The sequence below is a fragment of the Colletotrichum destructivum genome, chromosome 10, assembly GCF_034447905.1.
Source record: "Colletotrichum destructivum chromosome 10, complete sequence".
Taxonomy (NCBI): Eukaryota; Fungi; Ascomycota; class Sordariomycetes; order Glomerellales; family Glomerellaceae; genus Colletotrichum; species Colletotrichum destructivum.
In genome coordinates, this window is record NC_085905.1 from 1,525,927 (window position 1) to 1,542,898 (window position 16,972).

General features: G+C 56.0%; 5 protein-coding genes across 5 annotated transcripts; 3 read left to right on the forward strand and 2 right to left on the reverse strand.

Moving 5' to 3' along the window:
- Positions 1-625: 625 nt before the first annotated feature.
- CDEST_14737 (Putative nitroreductase) lies at positions 626-1,444 on the forward strand. Its single transcript, XM_062930893.1, has one exon. It carries the CDS (start codon positions 686-688, stop codon positions 1,421-1,423), a length of 738 nt encoding a protein of 245 aa, XP_062786944.1. The 5' UTR covers positions 626-685; the 3' UTR covers positions 1,424-1,444.
- Position 1,445: 1 nt separating this feature from the next.
- Positions 1,446-3,588, reverse strand: CDEST_14738 (Putative phosphatidylserine decarboxylase, eukaryotic type 1; the record flags this gene model as incomplete). The annotated part of the gene is made up of 2 exons (XM_062930894.1): positions 1,446-2,938; positions 2,993-3,588. 2 exons carry the CDS (start codon positions 3,586-3,588, stop codon positions 1,849-1,851), a joined length of 1,686 nt encoding a protein of 561 aa, XP_062786945.1. The 3' UTR covers positions 1,446-1,848.
- Positions 3,589-5,603: 2,015 nt separating this feature from the next.
- CDEST_14739 (Putative Ubiquitin-like domain-containing protein) lies at positions 5,604-8,462 on the forward strand. The gene is made up of 2 exons (XM_062930895.1): positions 5,604-6,077; positions 6,136-8,462. Exons 1-2 carry the CDS (start codon positions 5,793-5,795, stop codon positions 8,029-8,031), a joined length of 2,181 nt encoding a protein of 726 aa, XP_062786946.1. The 5' UTR covers positions 5,604-5,792; the 3' UTR covers positions 8,032-8,462.
- Position 8,463: 1 nt separating this feature from the next.
- On the reverse strand, positions 8,464-9,814 carry CDEST_14740 (Putative Zinc finger, CCCH-type). The gene has a single exon (XM_062930896.1). The coding sequence runs from the start codon at positions 9,424-9,426 to the stop codon at positions 8,482-8,484; it is 945 nt and encodes a 314-aa protein (XP_062786947.1). The 5' UTR covers positions 9,427-9,814; the 3' UTR covers positions 8,464-8,481.
- A 2,313-nt stretch (positions 9,815-12,127) lies between these two features.
- On the forward strand, positions 12,128-15,650 carry CDEST_14741 (Putative B30.2/SPRY domain, concanavalin A-like lectin/glucanase domain superfamily). Its single transcript, XM_062930897.1, has 3 exons — positions 12,128-13,747; positions 13,807-14,112; positions 14,162-15,650. Exons 1-3 carry the CDS (start codon positions 13,492-13,494, stop codon positions 15,064-15,066), a joined length of 1,467 nt encoding a protein of 488 aa, XP_062786948.1. The 5' UTR covers positions 12,128-13,491; the 3' UTR covers positions 15,067-15,650.
- Positions 15,651-16,972: the final 1,322 nt, after the last annotated feature.

Here is a 16,972-nt window from a genome sequence, read left to right on the forward strand (position 1 = left end):
CCCCGAGTTGCCGTCGGATTTGAACCTGTCTGAAGGCGTGGGTCGACCTTCAAAGTTTCCGAGTGCGAGGTGGGCGAGTAATGAGGCACAAAAACAGTCTAGGGGGCATCAAAGCTCACCGGCGAGTCGAGCAGAAAGACTGCCCCACTGGCGTCAGCCGTGAATCATCCCACGTATCCCGATTAGGACGACGGCAGGTGCCGCAGGAGGAACCAAGGAGGTGGCAGGTGCGGTTCTGCAGCAGTTTGCTTAGTTGCCGCATGGTGTGTCTTGCAAAGCAAGAGCACGCTATCGATTCTGTTTTTCTTCGCCGGCAGATTCTGCTCCCCCTCGGCCTCGTCTGTTGTTTTGCGCCTATCCCGCCACAGAGATGCCATTGGTAATCTGATCTTAGATTACCACACCATTGACTCAGCTGTCGCAGACCCTCTATTGCGCAATGGCACCCAGGGGCAGGTGTCCGAGTGTCGCAACCCCGTCATGACGGGGGCCCCGTATAATGATCGGGACCGGCAAAGTCGTCACGCCGTGGAGCGGGGAGCTCCTGTTGCAGCTGCTGTGCTGTCAATGTGGGGTGAAGGATCGGTTCCAAGCTTCCAACGGGTTCTGAGACGTCCTTTCCAAATCTTCTACTATATAACCCATTGACACCTCACATCTGGACACCTCGCATCTGGATACTGCCATGATCTTCTTCACACGAACAGCCATCCAAGTAACCCGAAGACTCTCCCGACTTCATCCCAAAGCCACCATCCCAACAAACCAACCTTCCTTCCCCCGAACCTTCACCACCACAACCTCCAAGATGTCTGCCCTCAGCGCCAACTCCATCCTTGAGGCCGCCAAGAACCGCCGCAGCTACTACCCGCTGTCCAAGGACATCCCCCTCTCTCGAGAGCGCGTCGACGAGATCGTTAAGGAGGCCCTCCGCCATGTGCCCTCCTCCTTCAACTCTCAGTCCAACCGCGTCGTCGTTCTGCACGGCGCCGAGCACGAGAAATTCTGGGACATTACCGCCAACATCCTCAAGGCTATCGTCCCAGCCGAGCAGTGGGAGTCCACTAGCGGCAAGATGAACATGTTCAAGGGTGCCGCCGGCTCCGTTCTCTTCTTCGAGGACCAGGACGTGGTCAACGCCTTCCAGGAGAAGTTCGCCGCCTACGCCGACCGCTTCCCCGTCTGGGCCAACCAGTCCGACGCCATGCTTCAGTACACCCTCTGGACCGCCCTCGAGGCCGAGGGTCTCGGTGCCAACCTCCAGCACTATAACCCTCTCGTCGACCAGCAGGTCGCCGCCGAGTGGAAGGTTCCCGCTAGCTGGAAGCTCAACGCCCAGCTCGTCTTTGGCGGCAAGACCGGCGAAGCCGGCCCCAAGGAGTTCAAGCCCATTGAGGAGATCTTCAAGACCTTCAGCTCCTAGATATGCTGAATGCGACCGCTTGGAAGGTGATAAGTTGGTCTGAGGAACACGTATAGAGAACTGCATGTGCCGGGCTGTAGTTCAAAAGTGGCGAGCCCGCTTTATTCACATAGACATTTTAGCGATCGATTTAATGAATTTACGTATTGAGCGATTTCAAGCACTGTCGTCCCATCGTTCGCAAGATGCAAGTGAGATCGATTGGCACTCAGATCACGGCAGATCGTGGTAGCCAATCGGAACCTGGGGTTTGTATTAAGCATCTGACGCCACGCCGCTGGCGCTGACTGCATGGTCAGATGGTGTACCTACTGGATCAAATAGTCTTATCGGTATCTTGTGCCTCGGATATGCATCGCAACGCTTTTGGCCATTATATGTATGTGTTTTGTACATTGTGTGTCCTCTTGAGACGAGAGTTCCTTTTACTCCTCATCGACATAGCCCAACGCCTGACCCATCTTGATCGTCTGGCCTTTCTCAACAGCCCACCTCCATCCGGTCTTGTCCTCGGCGGTCTTGCTCTCGGTGGGCGCCTCGAAGACCAGCACGATCGTGCTTCCGAGCTGGAACCCACCCATCTCTTCACCTCTCCGCAGCGCATGACCACCTAGCACAGGACTGGCCGAGGCATAGGTAGCCTCGGCGAATCCCGCGTACGGCTCGCCGCGGTTCGCGGCCTCCTCGGCGGCCCGGTCAGCCGCCGTATCGGTCGTCAGGCTGTTGGTGCGCAGCTCCCGATCGAAGTTGATCTTGATGGAGCCAACGTTGGTGGCGCCAACGGGCACATAGCTGAAGAAACCATAGCGCCATCGGCCAAGCAGAACAACTCGCTCGTTGAGGGTAAAGAGGCCGGGTAAGGTGCGTTGCAGGTAGGGGGAGACGCTGAAGAGCTCGCCAGCGAAGTGACGGCGGCGCTCGACGACCCAGTTTGCGGGCGAATGAAAGCGGTGGTAATCTCCGGGGGCGAGGTAAATAACGGCGTAGTAAAGGGAGGTCTTGCTGTCGGGCGAGATAAGATCGTACCAGGGCTTCTCGCCGAGAGCAAGGTCGGCACGGACTTCAGAGACGGCAGATGCCGACGGGTGCTCGCCGGCCTCGTCCTTGAGTGACCCTTGCCGCTGGGCCATGGCGGCGCCCGACAGAAGGCTAGGGACGGTGTAGGAAATGCCGTTCACGCGGGCGAACTCCTCGTCAGTCTTGACGAGGTCTTCGTCGGGGGAAAGGTTGTTCGCCTTCGCGGCCTCGGTTTCTTGTGGCGTAGACCAGCCGCTCGCGATGCTGGGCGTGGGAGTGTTCTTGCCGAGGAGGGCATCGACGCTGTACGTCATGCCCTTAACCTGCTCGATATCTCCCCCTTCAATCTGGCCGTATTGCAGAACCCGACCGTCAGACGGCGAGAGCAGGGCGTTGGAATTCGGGTCGAGGGGACGGACACCGGGCTTGAGCTGACGGTAAAAGAAGGAGGCGAGGTTCGGGTACACGTGCAGGTCGGACTCGGCGACTTCAGACAAGCTATCGAGATGTTGGTTAGCACGTGGGTATACTTGGAACGGAAGGTTGCCCTACTTGACGCCGAAAATCCACGAGTAGAGTTTGAACCCGGGGACACGCAGGTAGTATGGAATAGTCAATTCGTTGAACCGACCCCAGAGCCTCGAGATGGCCTTCAGGGGGAGTGTTGACATAACCTGGACTTGCCAAGGTCCATCGGGCCTGATCTTTGCGCGCTTCTTGAGCGGCGCGCCATCCTGAACGTCGTCTCTCTCCTGCTTCTCACGCTCGCGCGACGATACCTTGTAGAACTGTACCAGGCCCAGGAATCCGATGCCGACGCCGACGGGGATCTGGTACCATTGGACCTTTGAGTTCTTGAGGGCGTGACGCAGGCGGGAGGAGAAGCGCGGGCGCTGCTGGTGCTGGGAGAAGCATCGGGTCGAGGCGTAGGGCCCCTGAAGGGAGAAGAAGTTGGTGGCCCGTAGTCGGCTCTGGCGAGCGTACAGCGTGGCCATGACGTCCGAAGGGCCTCGTTCGACTGACGGGATTCGGGCCTGAAGCTTTGCTGGGGTTTGCGGGGAACGGCAGTGGCCAGACGATGGATGACAGTTGAGACGAGCAGCCGCGCTTGCGATAAGATCTTGCAGGTCGGGCGACAGCTGTGGCATGACGCAGCACGAACCATGTGGGCGCTAGTCTATTTTGGGGGCCATCCATCATCACTCACTTCCTGTGTCCCGGCTTCGATCTTCGCCAGACCTCACTCTATGCTCCTGGCCAATTGAAGCCTCTGGGACCAAGTAACATATCTCTCATGTTAGATACTTCGATTTCCTGCCTTGGGTCTTTCACGCCTGGTCTTTATGGACGCCTACCAACGGGCTTTTGGAGGATGACCGGCGACATTCACAATCTTCTTCACACACTTGATTTCTGGTTTCTACTTACTACAACATTTCGGTGAAACCACCAAAATACTTTGAAGATGAGATATTCAGTGTTCTTTGACTTGTGGAAGGTAGGAATAGCCTCTTTTTGGTCACGAGGTAAAAAGATGAGCTCGGCCATGGATCCCTTATGATCCCCACGTGGAGCACTTCGCATTTTGTCGCCTCGAAACCATTGCTAGTTCCATGTCCAGACGGCAACCGTTCGAACCAGTGCCTCACTTACGTGAAGCTTACTCTCCGGTAGCTTCCACGCCCTCTACTTACCTATACCCGCAGCATGGCCCATGTCACAACATCCAATTCACCCCAACTATACAACTCATCATCACTAGACCAACTACGCCCTAGGAACGCCCAGGGATCACTACAATTCCCTATGCGCATCAGCCATGTTAGCACCTATACATCTAAGGTAAACATGTATGAGCATTCATCATGCTGGTAGTTGGGGTTCGTCTCCATTACTTTCCATATGTTGACCGACCAGCTGGTTAAAATTGGTTCAGACCAGCAGTGTCCAAGTCGTTCGCCACCACGCATTACCTGTTGTGGCTCTGCAACCGAGAATGCAACCGATTTGCAGTATCACGTCATCCTTCACACCAATTCCGATCTACTGCATCAGAAAATTTTCGGACCAGTTGTAGCGTGCGCCGGTCGATGGATTGCACCCGTCCAACTTGAGCCGGTTGTCCAACAGAGCTCTCGCCGAAGCCATCTTAAACCACAATGGAACTACAGTTGCTGTGCAGCGATCCCCACAGACTCTCCCTGAAGCCGTCCAAGACATTAATGAACAGATGACCGCCGGACAACTATCCCGGCAGACTCTCATTGGAGCCATTCAAGCCACTCAAGATCTCGGACTGGGGCAACACGAACAGATGCCAATGATGAGCGAGAATCTCAACGAGCTGGCCGTCATTGTGTATACCTAATGAACCTAAGCAACACGATTGTGGTTCTCAGTAACACGCAACACAAAGAGACCATGGAGAAACTAGAAGATGCCCCTCACACTTGCCGGCCTCCAACACTGGGGCGAAGACTGTTATTTCTAGGGCGTCATTACACCTCTCCTACCCCAAGTAGCCTGCCGCCGGCTTCCAAAAGGTTGCTAAAAGGAGGTCTTATATGACGCGATTAGCGGGTTTAGAATAGGGCTCGTGACAGTACTGGAGACAAAATTCGAGGCCCGACTAGGGATAGGAAGGATTTTGGACAGGATTATGAAACTCAGTTGGGATTAGATGTCCATCAGTAGCGGCAGGATGCTGGGAGGGGGGAGAAGGGTAGAGACGCCAAGAGAGTCGTCCGTCCCTTTAAGTTGACGGGATTGCTCTGGGCTCCGAACAAGACCCTGCCAATTGGCGAGTGTCGGCAACACATCCGTCTAACGCAGCATTGCCTTCATATCCAGTTACAAGAGAGACCTTTGGCAAGCTCCCATGCTCCGAAAGATTGATGGGATGTACGGTTGCAAAGTAGACGTCATGCTCCATCTTGAGTCAACATCCCATAAGCCTCCATTTTTGGACCTACCTAATCAAGGGTACATCCATGGGGCGAGGTGGTCGCTGGGTTTCCTTTTCTCGCTGTTTCCGAATAAACTGGGATGTGGTTACATAATCGCCCTTCAACTTTCCGCCTAATCGGGACGCCGTGCATGGGTCGAGCCTCTTGGTCCCCGGTGACAGGCTACGTACCCTCGTTTTAGTGAGGCCAGCGGGTCTCGTACCTGAGCTACGTTGCCTGCAGCGTACAGTCGGAGAGCAACACATGTCCTAAATTTCCACGTCTAGGTACGAACACAGTGACATGAGCATCGTGTCCTCGAGGCAACCACGACAACCCGCCTTTCGCGAACGCTAGAACGAAGCTGCCGCGCCGCGCTCTGCGTGGCATGACCGATAGGCCTCACCATGGCCTCTGAAGGCTCGTCTTCGGCCGCGCGCCCTGCGCCAGAGGCTGCTTGTGACCACCTGTCCGTAAATCTACAGGTGCTGTCGCCCTCAACCGCAGCGAACTCCAACCGACCCTTGGTGTTCCCTGGTCTCGCAGCCACGACGACCGTTGGACAGCTCAAGGAAAAGATTCGCCAGGCTCTTCCTCTGAAGCCGAGCGATTCTCAACAACGACTTATCTATCGCGGGCGAGTCTTGCAACCGGACGGGGAGACTCTCCTCGGCGTCATCGGCGAGGAAGTCGTGCGTCCCCCCCCTCTTCCGACTATGCCACACGCAGCTGACTGACGTGTGTATACAGATTCGCACCACCGATCAGCAGACGATTCACCTCGTGCTTCGAGATGTCGCCGAACCCCAGCTCTCCACGGCCCCTACTCCGGCAGTCGCTAGGGGCACGAGCCCGGCGCCGCCGACTGCTCATTTCCACCACGCCTTTGGCCAGCCTCACCAGGCACATCACCACGGTAGTCAGCCTACGGCGGCAACCTTCACGAGACGAGCCCCGTTGCATCCCGCCGCGAACAACCCCCTCCCTTTCGTGACGCCGTCCCAGATACCCGCGAACTTGACGCCGCAGCAGCTCCAGCAGATCCAGATGCAACAGCACCAGAGCATGGCCGCGTGGATGAATGGGCTGCAACGCGAGGCCATGAACAGGGCCATGGCACACCAGCAGATCAATCAGAATCAAGCGATGAGAGCCTCTGTGGGCCTGCATGGTGCCGGCGACACACCCGCCGCCACTCCCAATCCCGCGGAAACCACTCGCGGACGGGTCAGCCCGCTAAACAACCCAGACGTGCAAATGTATGTCAGGGAGGGTCTCATGCCGAACGGCCAGCCGTACCGCGTAACAGTCAATGAGACCTTGCTTGGCGGATCGCTGAACGTCCTTCAACCCGGTGGCCAGAGCACTACGACGGCTCTGTCGCCTGTCGATGTGCAGAACATCCTCCGAGCAGCTGATACCAACCAAGCGACTTTGGCCATGACGACTGCCATGCAGAGAAGCGCCTCCAGCACCTCTATCGCCAACGGCGGTTCCTCCGTGGGTGTCACCACCCCTTACTACCCAACACCCGGTTCTAGAGCCAGCAGCAGACGGCCCACGCCTGATCCAACTGCACGCTCAGTCAGCGGTGGCAGCAGTCACTCTGCGAATGCTCAACGGCAAGCACAGTCTGGCCCAGAGGTTTATATCCTGTCCTCGCCCCATGGCCCCCGAGCCATCTTGATCAACAACGCCACGGACTCCTACTATACCCCTTCTGCCAGGATGCCGCTTCATAACACTTCAGCTCTTCACCCAACGGCCTCGGCTCTTGCTAGAATGAGGGCTCGCCCCCAGAACATGACCTGGCCGTCAGCTTTCGTGACGCCACCAGCCCATCAGGAAGAGCAGCAGCCGCCGCAGGCCGCCGAGCCCCAAGCAGCTCAGGCGCAGCCAGAAGCTCAGCCATTGCTTCAGCCCCAAGCACAACCACAAGCAGCCGCCGTGCCAGCTCATCCCAACAACCCGGGCATCGCCCCATTGATTGCCCAGATATGGCCACACTTCTGGCTCGTTGTTAGACTCGGTCTGTTCGTGTGGTGGTTCACGTCTCCCAATGCTAGTTGGTCGAGATTGTTCACCGTGGTGTTCATTGCCGTTAGCATATTCGTCCTGAACACGGGCCTGCTTAACAATCGCTTCGACCAGGCTGTGGGGCCCGTCAGGCGTCATATGGAGAATCTGATTCCCCTCGCCGCGCCGAACAACGCCAACGAACCCGTCCGTCCTCGAGATGACCAACCGATCGTTGGACCGAACGGGCAGCCGGACCCGACGCGCGCCGCCGCTAGACTGGTGGCGCAGCGCAGGCAAGACAATGCGAACTGGCTCATGGATCAGGTACGTCGGCTTGAGAGAGCTGGACTTCTTTTCCTCGCAAGTATTGCACCAGGTGTTGCGGAACGCCACATCGCCCACCTTGAGGCTGAGGCTCGCGCGGAGCGTCTTAGAAGGGAGGAAGCTGAAGCTGCTGCCGCTGCCGCCGCCACCGCAGAGGCTGCAGCAAACGCCGAGCCCCAAAATATCGACGAGGCGGCCGAGGACGCCGGACGCAATGAAGTGGAGAACAGAGACGAGGCTCGTAGAGAGACTCATGGGGGAGATCAGCGACAAGCGGAGGAACAGCAGGCTTTGTTGGCATAGCGAGACATAAAGTCCGGGATGGGATGGGACACGGGTTGTTGTACAGTACAGATTACCCAGCGGACGCTCCGAGAACGTCCCTTTGTGCATGGAGTCGGGTGTAGAGCGTTGGCATCGGAACCAAAACATCAATGCATCGTGCTTTTAGGTCATCAATATTGTTCTTGCTTTTTGCGGAAGCCGCTGTCTACATTTGTCGAGAGCCTCTAGTAACAATTACATCCAATTTCGCCCACAAGCAGTGAACACTCCATCGCCTCCTCACGATAACCACATTTGTCTAGCCCTCAATTCATCACCACCTACAGCTTCACCCATCGGTCAGCCGTAATGGTTAGTCGTCAAGGTCGTTCCTCACAATCAGCCAGCCTTGCTCCCAAATGCCTTCCCGCCCCCCTCAACTCGCCCTTCTATACCCTCGTTGTCTTGTAAGTCGAAGCGTACGGTATTCTAGGCGGCGGTGGCGGTAATGTTTTCGGCACAACGGCTATAGTTGGTACCGTTCACTACCAGCGGCGGGGCGCGTTTTGAGATGCTGTGCCAGTGGTCGCCGGAGGGCTTCTTTTCGGGATGTCCGTCTCCGGCGACGGTTGAGACGTCAATCTTAGTCGGGATCTGTCGGCCGATAGGGCTCACTTGGACGCCCGCCCCTTTCATGTTGTGCTCCGAATCAGCGCTAGCGGACCCAGGAAACCTGTCATCGCCCCCCTCATTCACGGTATCGTGGCGGTAGTAGCAACCGGGCTTCTTGCAATCCCTCCCGTACCAACAAGCCTTGCTGCGCTCCCGCTTGCATTTCTCCGGATTGACGAGGAGATTATGAGGCGGAGTAGTTTTTGCGTCTCCTGCGTGAGGTACGCATAGCGATGAGTAACGTCTCAGAAGCGCGATGGAGGACGAGTCGGCAGGCGCTGAAGAGAGCTCGTAAGGTTTATGGCCCTGGCCCTGGTAGATCTGGGAGCCCTGAGTGTAGTTGTACTGGCCTGCAGCAGATGTGGGCAGGCTGTAGCACTCAGGAATGACGTCCTGGGGGACACTCGGATGGCCGTAGTAGCCTTCCATCCGCTGAGGATGACAACCGGCAGCAACCCGACGAGGTTCCACCATAAACCCAGGCGATAATACCGCCGAATGACAATAAAAGATGTTTCTTCCGCCATGGCCAGCCTCATTCAAGTAGTAGCCCAAGTACAGAGGGTCGGTGTCTTCAGACCGGGGTGCATGCTGTGGGCGATGTGGGAATCTGCATTGATTCGGGTTCCACCGGAAAATGCACCTCCCCTCTTTGAAGTGACGGCAAGTACTCCGTTTTTCCTTTCGAGGGTGTAGTTGAAAACGGATGCTTGTGCGAGCCTGGTAGGGGCAGGCAAACTCGACAGAATTCATCGTATTCATCCCTCAAAGATGTCGGGGAATGTATGTATGATGTATAACAATGCCTTAGGTTTAGGTCAAATAGAGGTCAACATCTCTAAAGGCGAGTGCTGTTCTAGAAAATTTGGTTGAACTAGGAGGCTTTCAGACTGACTGCTGGGAAACTGCTTCCTCATAAGTCCCGGAGAAGGCATCGGAGATGGGCACAGTGAATATAAAGCAAGGTTTTCTCGATGGACAGGACCAGAATGGGTTGCGGTGAAGATGTTATGGAGATACGATAGAAAGGAGGTGGATCAGTGTAGAAAGATGGGATGAAATTTCTGCAGCCGTTCTTTAGGTCGTCCCTACCGTCTGTTTGGCCGCAATCTTAAATGACCTCAAACCTCTGACAAGTGCGGTTATATGGTGAGTGACTTGCTCAACACTGTGAGTCGGTGTCTTTGCCAGCGCTGAGCTGTTCCAGTGACGGTGACGCTTCGGATCGGAGGAGAAGTGGAAGCATGTTTGGGGTTTCATGGCGAGTGATTCAGAGCATGGAAGCAACAAGACGACCCAGGGTGAGTGAGTGGTGGCTGCTTAGATAAGTATGCTTGTAGTTTCAATCAGGGGGGTGATGAGTTGCACTTGTCGAGAAGAAAAGAAGAAGGAGAAATACACGATGTATCCATCGTGGAGGAAAGAACCATGCGAGAAGCGACGTCGACCTTTGCGCAGGCCTAGAGTGAGACTCGGGTCCCGAAGTGGGGCAAAGCCATGCGTCCGGCCGATCTCCCACATCGGAGTAAAGTGGGGCGAGTAGGGGCGCGCCGGCCATACGGCGGGGGCCAGGTCGACGTTCTGAGCTGCATCGCAGATGGGTGGGTGCCCGCCGCTTCCCACTAAGGATAGCGACTGTGCGGCAGGGGCGTCGGGCGCCGTCGACGGAATGACACCTTGATAGCGCCGTGGTCAATTCAACAACTGGGACAGACCATGAGCACTGACAGCTCACTGTCGCCGGCCGCGTCGTTCCCAGCCTTCCTTATTCTTCTAGCCACGACGAAGGAACGGACCCACTCGGACCCGAACACGGACGCGGGAGGGGCTGGAATGCAGCCCTTTGACGATTGGTTCCGAAAACACGAGGAGGAGGAAGGGGAGCTTGTAGCTTGGTCAATCGGTGCGTTGGTGACGGTAACGGTTCCGGGCGTTAGGAGGAATGGGAGACACCTGAAGGCGACATCAAGACATCGCGACGGTTGTCTCAACCGTTGACTTCGGGAAGGGTAAGACCAGGCGCATGTCGTTGGCTCCTCGCGTGAAGGGAGCGGCCGGCTGTCTCAGTCGACAATGGCGGCCAGCGGAACACCGCTCCCCGGCAGAGCAAACTTGGCTCGACATGTACGTGCTGTTCCGGACAGAACACGAAACAAAGAATGCCAATATTGGAGGCGACGGACGACACAATGGAACAGTGGGAGAAGAACAAGGGATTGCAGGTGAGCACAGGCGTGGATGGGGAGGGAGGGGTCGATGGGGTCGTTGCCAGTTGTGAAGGAATTGGCCCAGAGCATGAAACCCCAATGCGATTCCTGTTGAAACTAGCGGGCTGCGCCAGGATTGCAAGTCACCCTGCCACCATTCCAGAGCCGTCCATGGCTGGATTCGACTGCGTCGTGTGCGTAAGTAGGGGGCGTGTCCTTGACCCGGCATGGCTATGGCTTATGCTTAGGCTTAACCGTCCGGGCGGGCGTTGTTTATGCGTGAGTCTTGTCTTTGGTGGCTCCATTGTTGTCGCAGCCCCCGTCGGACGTCACCGGGTGCTGTCGCTGTGTCTGTCCTGGGAGTTGCTTGCTGGCGGACGTGGCTTTAGCGGGATGAGGTTTGCGAAGGGCGCGATGTACGGAGCCGGGCGGGCAGGGAGCGGCTGAAGAGGCCCGGTATGTCGTCGATAGTCGGTCGAGTTGATTAATGATTTTATTCACCCCCTGCAGCGTTAGGGACCAAGGGGTAGTGTAAGCAGGAATAATAATAAAAAGAAAGAAAAGAACAGCGGGCCAATGTGAGTGTTTCGTACCTACATACCTTAGGTATGTAGGTACCTAAGGTAGGTAAGGGTTTCGTACCTAGAAGGACACCACCTAGTGCATTTTAGACTGCACTAAGCACTATCAGCGATGGAGTGACATACCGCGCAGAAAGACATGCCCTGGTTGGCTGATGTCGGGGCAGTTGCTCCGCACGCAGCGAGTTGTCCATCAACTGAGGAGGGAACAAGCAGAGGGGAAGGGGAACGCTCTCCTCTCTGCGGCCGGTCTTCATTCAGTGTCCGTCTTTCTCCGGTGGTTCCAGTGCATCCGGCGGTCGACTTGCTGGTACAGTTCGTCCATCGCCATCGCCCATTGAACCCGGGCCCTGTCGGTCCCTCTGTTGCGCAAGTTGGGTGTTCGACAACCCACTTTTGCGGCGCAGGACTCGAGAGTTTGCGGGTGGGCTTTTGGAATTCTCAGGTATCCGTACCTTACCTGCCCAGCCAGCTATGGCCTGCCATTCCCACCAGAGCCGTATAAGACGGACGGGTGACTGGTAGGCGGGAGCTGGGGGACCCGTCAGTCAGCGTCATCTAGGCCCAGAACCGGGCAGAGATGCCACTGGTGATTGGGAACAGCGACTCCGCAGTACTCCTGATCCCCCCGCCACCTGTTAGAACCTGTCGAGCAACACAACCTTTGACTCTAACGCTACCTGGCCGAGGATTGTGTATTGGAGCCCCTGTTCCCCAAGTGCCTTCTTGGCGCCGTGCCGCGCCCGTACATTGGTCCACATCCTGCATCTTCAAAGTTGCGACTTGCGAGTGACCTAACTTCTCCGAAGACGACGACGACGACGACGACTTTCTCTCAGCGTCTTTTCTTCTCCCCCTCCCTCCTTTGCTTTCATCAATCTGTGGCGCCCCTCCCCTGCCGTCGGATTATACTATTCGTAACAAGTTCACCATTATACCATCTGCGCATGAGTTAAAAGCGCTGAACATATCGACTGACTGCAATTCCGTGCCGCCCGGGAGTCCCTGCTGCCCTTGCTTTTTTATGTTTTTTTTTTCTCTTTCCAACGCTGCGCTCCCCCCTTCTGTCCCTCCTCCCAACCTGTAAATGTCCCTCTATCCCACACCTAACAACACCAACGACTACAGATTACCGAACGGCCTGTTTCCGTGTGCAGCCAGCCATCCCTCCTGCTCACTCACGCCTTGCTTTCTCCCCTCATACATCGTAGTGTATTGTTTTTCTCGCTCCCTCCCCTCTTCCCCTCTTCGTCCCATCCCTCGACAACTCACTCCCCTTCCTCCCTGCGCTGCACAGTCTGCACAGAACTGAATCCTTCCCCCGGTCCCCATCGAATACCCCTACCTGCCACGCCCAAGAAGTCTATCTCCAGCGCTACGCCGTACGCCCAGCACGCCCAGCAACCCTCAGCTGAGAGGGGACCCGCCACAAACAAAAGCAGTGCAGGCACCAGAGAGTCCAGACAGCCCAGCCTGCCTACGCCCCATCGACCTGCGACTTGGGCCAGTCGGAGAAGTGTGGCAACGCAGCCTCCCTCCCTCTCTCTCCCTCTCTCGCACTGCTCTCTCCCAGTCAGTCACCAGACTGTCTTCCTCTTTCGCACTACGTATCCACCGTCCATACGTCGTAGCGGCACGTCCCTCACTGCTACCACCCGACCGACCGATCCATGTCCTCGACAACGACGACGACAATCGCTCTCGTCTGACCCAAACCTGATCCTGACACTGATCCCACCAAAACCCACCGACCGCTCGCCTCTGTTCTAACTCAATCCGCCCAGCCGGTCCATCGCCCTCGCATAGCTCGTCTGCCGACGCCCTCCATTTTCCCTTCTGCTACTTTCGTCTTCATTTTCCCACTGCGATTCCCTCTTCTGTCCGCCTGCTTCCCCGAAGCGTCGATTTGCCCGCGAATGCTGCTTTCGCGGCGGTGACGCCAGCCGTCGCTCTCCTCGATCGACCGATCCCATTTTGCGTCCATCGTCCCCCCGACCGACCGACCGGGTTGAATCGACAAACGTCGCCGCCTACCCGCCATGGCACCCACGGCCCCGTCATCGGCGCTGAATGGCGTCGTCATCGGATTGCTATCGTCGTTCGGCTCCGCCGTGCTTATCGCCGTCATCTTCCTCGTCATCTACTTCTTCAGATACACGGCCAGCGGCCGCATCTTCCTTGATCGCATCGGCCGACCGGGCGAGTACGACGATGAGCAGGCGTTCGCGAGGGAGGAGGCCGAGGCCCTCGAGTCCATGGATGACATGCAGAGGACCGAGTATCTCCGGGCAAAAGGTACGCACCTCATCGCCGCTACCACGATGCCCCCACGCACATCACTGACCGAACCCTAGCATTCATCCAGGCGAACCCGCCTGAGTCCATCCAGACCGATATATCACTGTCCCAGTATCTCGCCATTCAAGAAAAGGGCGTCTCCGCCTGGGAGTTTGAGCCCGAATTAGAAATCGCCAACTGCTTCGTCGAGGGCCGCACCGAGATTGAGTTCTTCGACTCGGAATGCACCGTCATGAGCAATCTGCCCGTGCCTAAACAAAATGAGGTTTACTACTGGGAGGCCAAGATCTACGATAAACCCGAAAATACGTTGGTCAGTATCGGCATGGCCACTAAGCCGTACCCGTTGTTCAGACTACCCGGTATGTCCATTCCTTTCTCTCGCAGAACCGCACGGCGCTAACCCTCTAGGCTTTCACAAACATTCCGTAGCCTACTTGTCAGCGGGCCAGCGTCGCTGCAACCAACCCTTCGCTGGGACACCCTACGGCCCTCAGTACGTCCAGGGCGACGTCATCGGTGTGGGCTATCGTCCACGAACCGGTACCATTTTTTTCACACGCAACGGCAAGAAGTTGGAGGACGTCGTCCACGGAGTCAAGTCGCAGAACTTTTTCCCTGCCGTCGGTGCCAACGGACCGTGCATCGTCCATGTCAACTTTGGCCAGGCCGGCTTCGTCTTCATCGAGGCCAACGTCAAGAAGTGGGGCCTCGCCCCCATGACGGGCAGTCTTGCTCCGCCTCCACCCTACGGCTCTGAGCAGGGCGACATCCTGCTGGAGGCCGGTCGCAAAGACGGATACACAGCTGCCAGCCAGCAGCGGTCACCCTCGCAGACCCAGTCGTACTCGCAGGCTAGTCTGGGTCCTCAGCATGGGCGGACAAGAAGCGGAAATTTCAGAGTACTGCCACCGAGGAGCCCTGGTCCCGTAAGAAGCCCAACTGACATCTCCCTGACTCATTTTGTCTCCGACGATGAGGGCGGCGAGCCAAGCAGCAGCACCAACCGTGGACACGAAGGGCAGAGCGTCGTAGGGCTCGGGCTTCAAGATGCTTTGAACCCTCCACCCGAGTATACGAGCCCCGATCACTCTGATGCCGGTAGTCGCCGAAACAGCACGGACAGCGAGAACACGCCGTTGATTCGCGTCCTCAATCGCAGTCGGGGGACATCTACGGCCGGCGGCGGCGTACCTTCGCACCCTCCTATACCCAGTTACACCGACGCGGTGCGAGCCGGCGCGGGGCGGGAGGAGAACAGCACTTCACGACCCAACCGGCACGGCAACCGGTCAAGGTCACAGAGCGCACAATGATGTTTGAATCGAATCTGCTGGGCAGCATGACATGATACCACACCTGAAGCATCACAAAAGCCAGCTCAGTGGGCCTACCGCGAGGGGCGCGGGGTGAAAGGCGGCGAAGCGAGCGAGCTGCTATAATGGGGTGTTTGGGGCCGGAGTACGGAAAACCGCCCAAACCTGGCGATCTAGGAGTTTGGCAATTTTTGAGATAGACGAGATGCTAGGGTGTCTTGATCGAAACGGAATCCCGGGAAAGGAAAGGGCTTTTGATTTACTTACTTTTGGTTGTTAACGAGGTTGGTCCGGCCGCGAGCGTCATGATACCTATTGGACTCAACATCGAATCGTCGAATTGACGCATATACTGCTCTCCTTTTTGTTCAGATTGGCGCGGACGTGTGGTTTCTCCCCACTTCCTCTCCCGCCCTCTCCGCTCCGACTGTACGAAAGCATTCGCAAAAGAAGCACGACCCGCGCGGAGTGTCAGTCACCCGGGAGCGGGGACTGTGCATTACACAGACATACATACATCAATTCTACCAGTGTTTTCCAATCCATGTAGGGTTTTCTCCAAGTCCTGTTGGATGTCGTCTCCCGATCCCGATGTTTCTTTACACTGCGTCGTTGCAAAGCGTTGTAACTAAATTGCCCTTGCCGAAACGGCGACGCTCAGTTTTCATCATTTGTCGCCATCCATGGCACACAGAACGAGGTATGAATACACATACATACGCATACACCATGACAGAACCCCGTAACATAAGGTGCACCCTGATACAGGAAATGAAGCCAGCATCGACAAGCTTCTCAAGATAAGCAAGTCGCCCGATGGCCAGTCTCATGTATTATTGAGCTGGAGAGCAAGAAGAAGAATATTGACAACCTTTTCTATGTCATACAGACCCAGATAACAGGGCTCGCGGGATACCACCGACGTCGAGTTGGGACCTGATTGCTTTGCGATGGGCAACAGAAACTCGTGCCCTCAGTGTCCGGGATATGGATATCCTGATCGATGTGACTATATCTCCTTTCTGGCTAAGTAGGATACAATGTAGAAAGGTTAACAGAAGATAGGTGTATATGGGTAACTAGATTCGACTCTGGCTCGCTTTTTGATGCAAACGAAGTCCTTATACAGACAAGAAAGGATCACCAGGGTCTCCCTCTTCCAATTCTGAGAGGTCCACGTACCATCTAAATCATCACAATACCCCCTTTTTGTCCTCCGGTGTATACCATCCACTACAAGCCCCTGATCAGTGTCCATCGGCCCTGGAACGTGGCGACCTGTTGTCACTGCCTTCCAGTCTATGTAACTAATGCTGCAAACATTTTTAACATGGCGTCGCGGGAATGGACCATCAGCGTCTGTTCGTTGCCTGAAGGCTCCGATCTGCATACAGACTTTGGCCGCTGCCATTGAGGACATGCGATGATGACCTCCAACTCCTAGACACGCATCATATCCTAACGAAACAGATACAGATCGCCAGGCACGAACAGAAGTCTCCGTCGTGGCTAAAGTTGGACCGCTATTCTGCACCATGGAGCCAGGACTGACGATGAAAAAAGTATTGTTTCTACGGAGATGCTCCTAGGGATTGAAGGCCCTTATTGTCCCCCATTATCTGTCTCTAATGATCGTGACGTCCTTAAAATAGCTTCTGCAGACAGAGAGATCCTATCTATTTACACCTATGTCCGCAGACGGTGTAACATCTAGAACTCGTGGCGCGAATAAAGCCAACGTGCTACCTGTGAGTGAACGAGGATCAAGTTGTAAACCAAAATCTACTAATTAAATCCACTAATTGTTTGGTGACTAAGTAAAATCCTCAGTAGAGGCAAAAGTAATAATGCTCAATCGTTTGTGGACTTTAACCACTATTACTCCCCGAGGTGGGCTCGAACCACC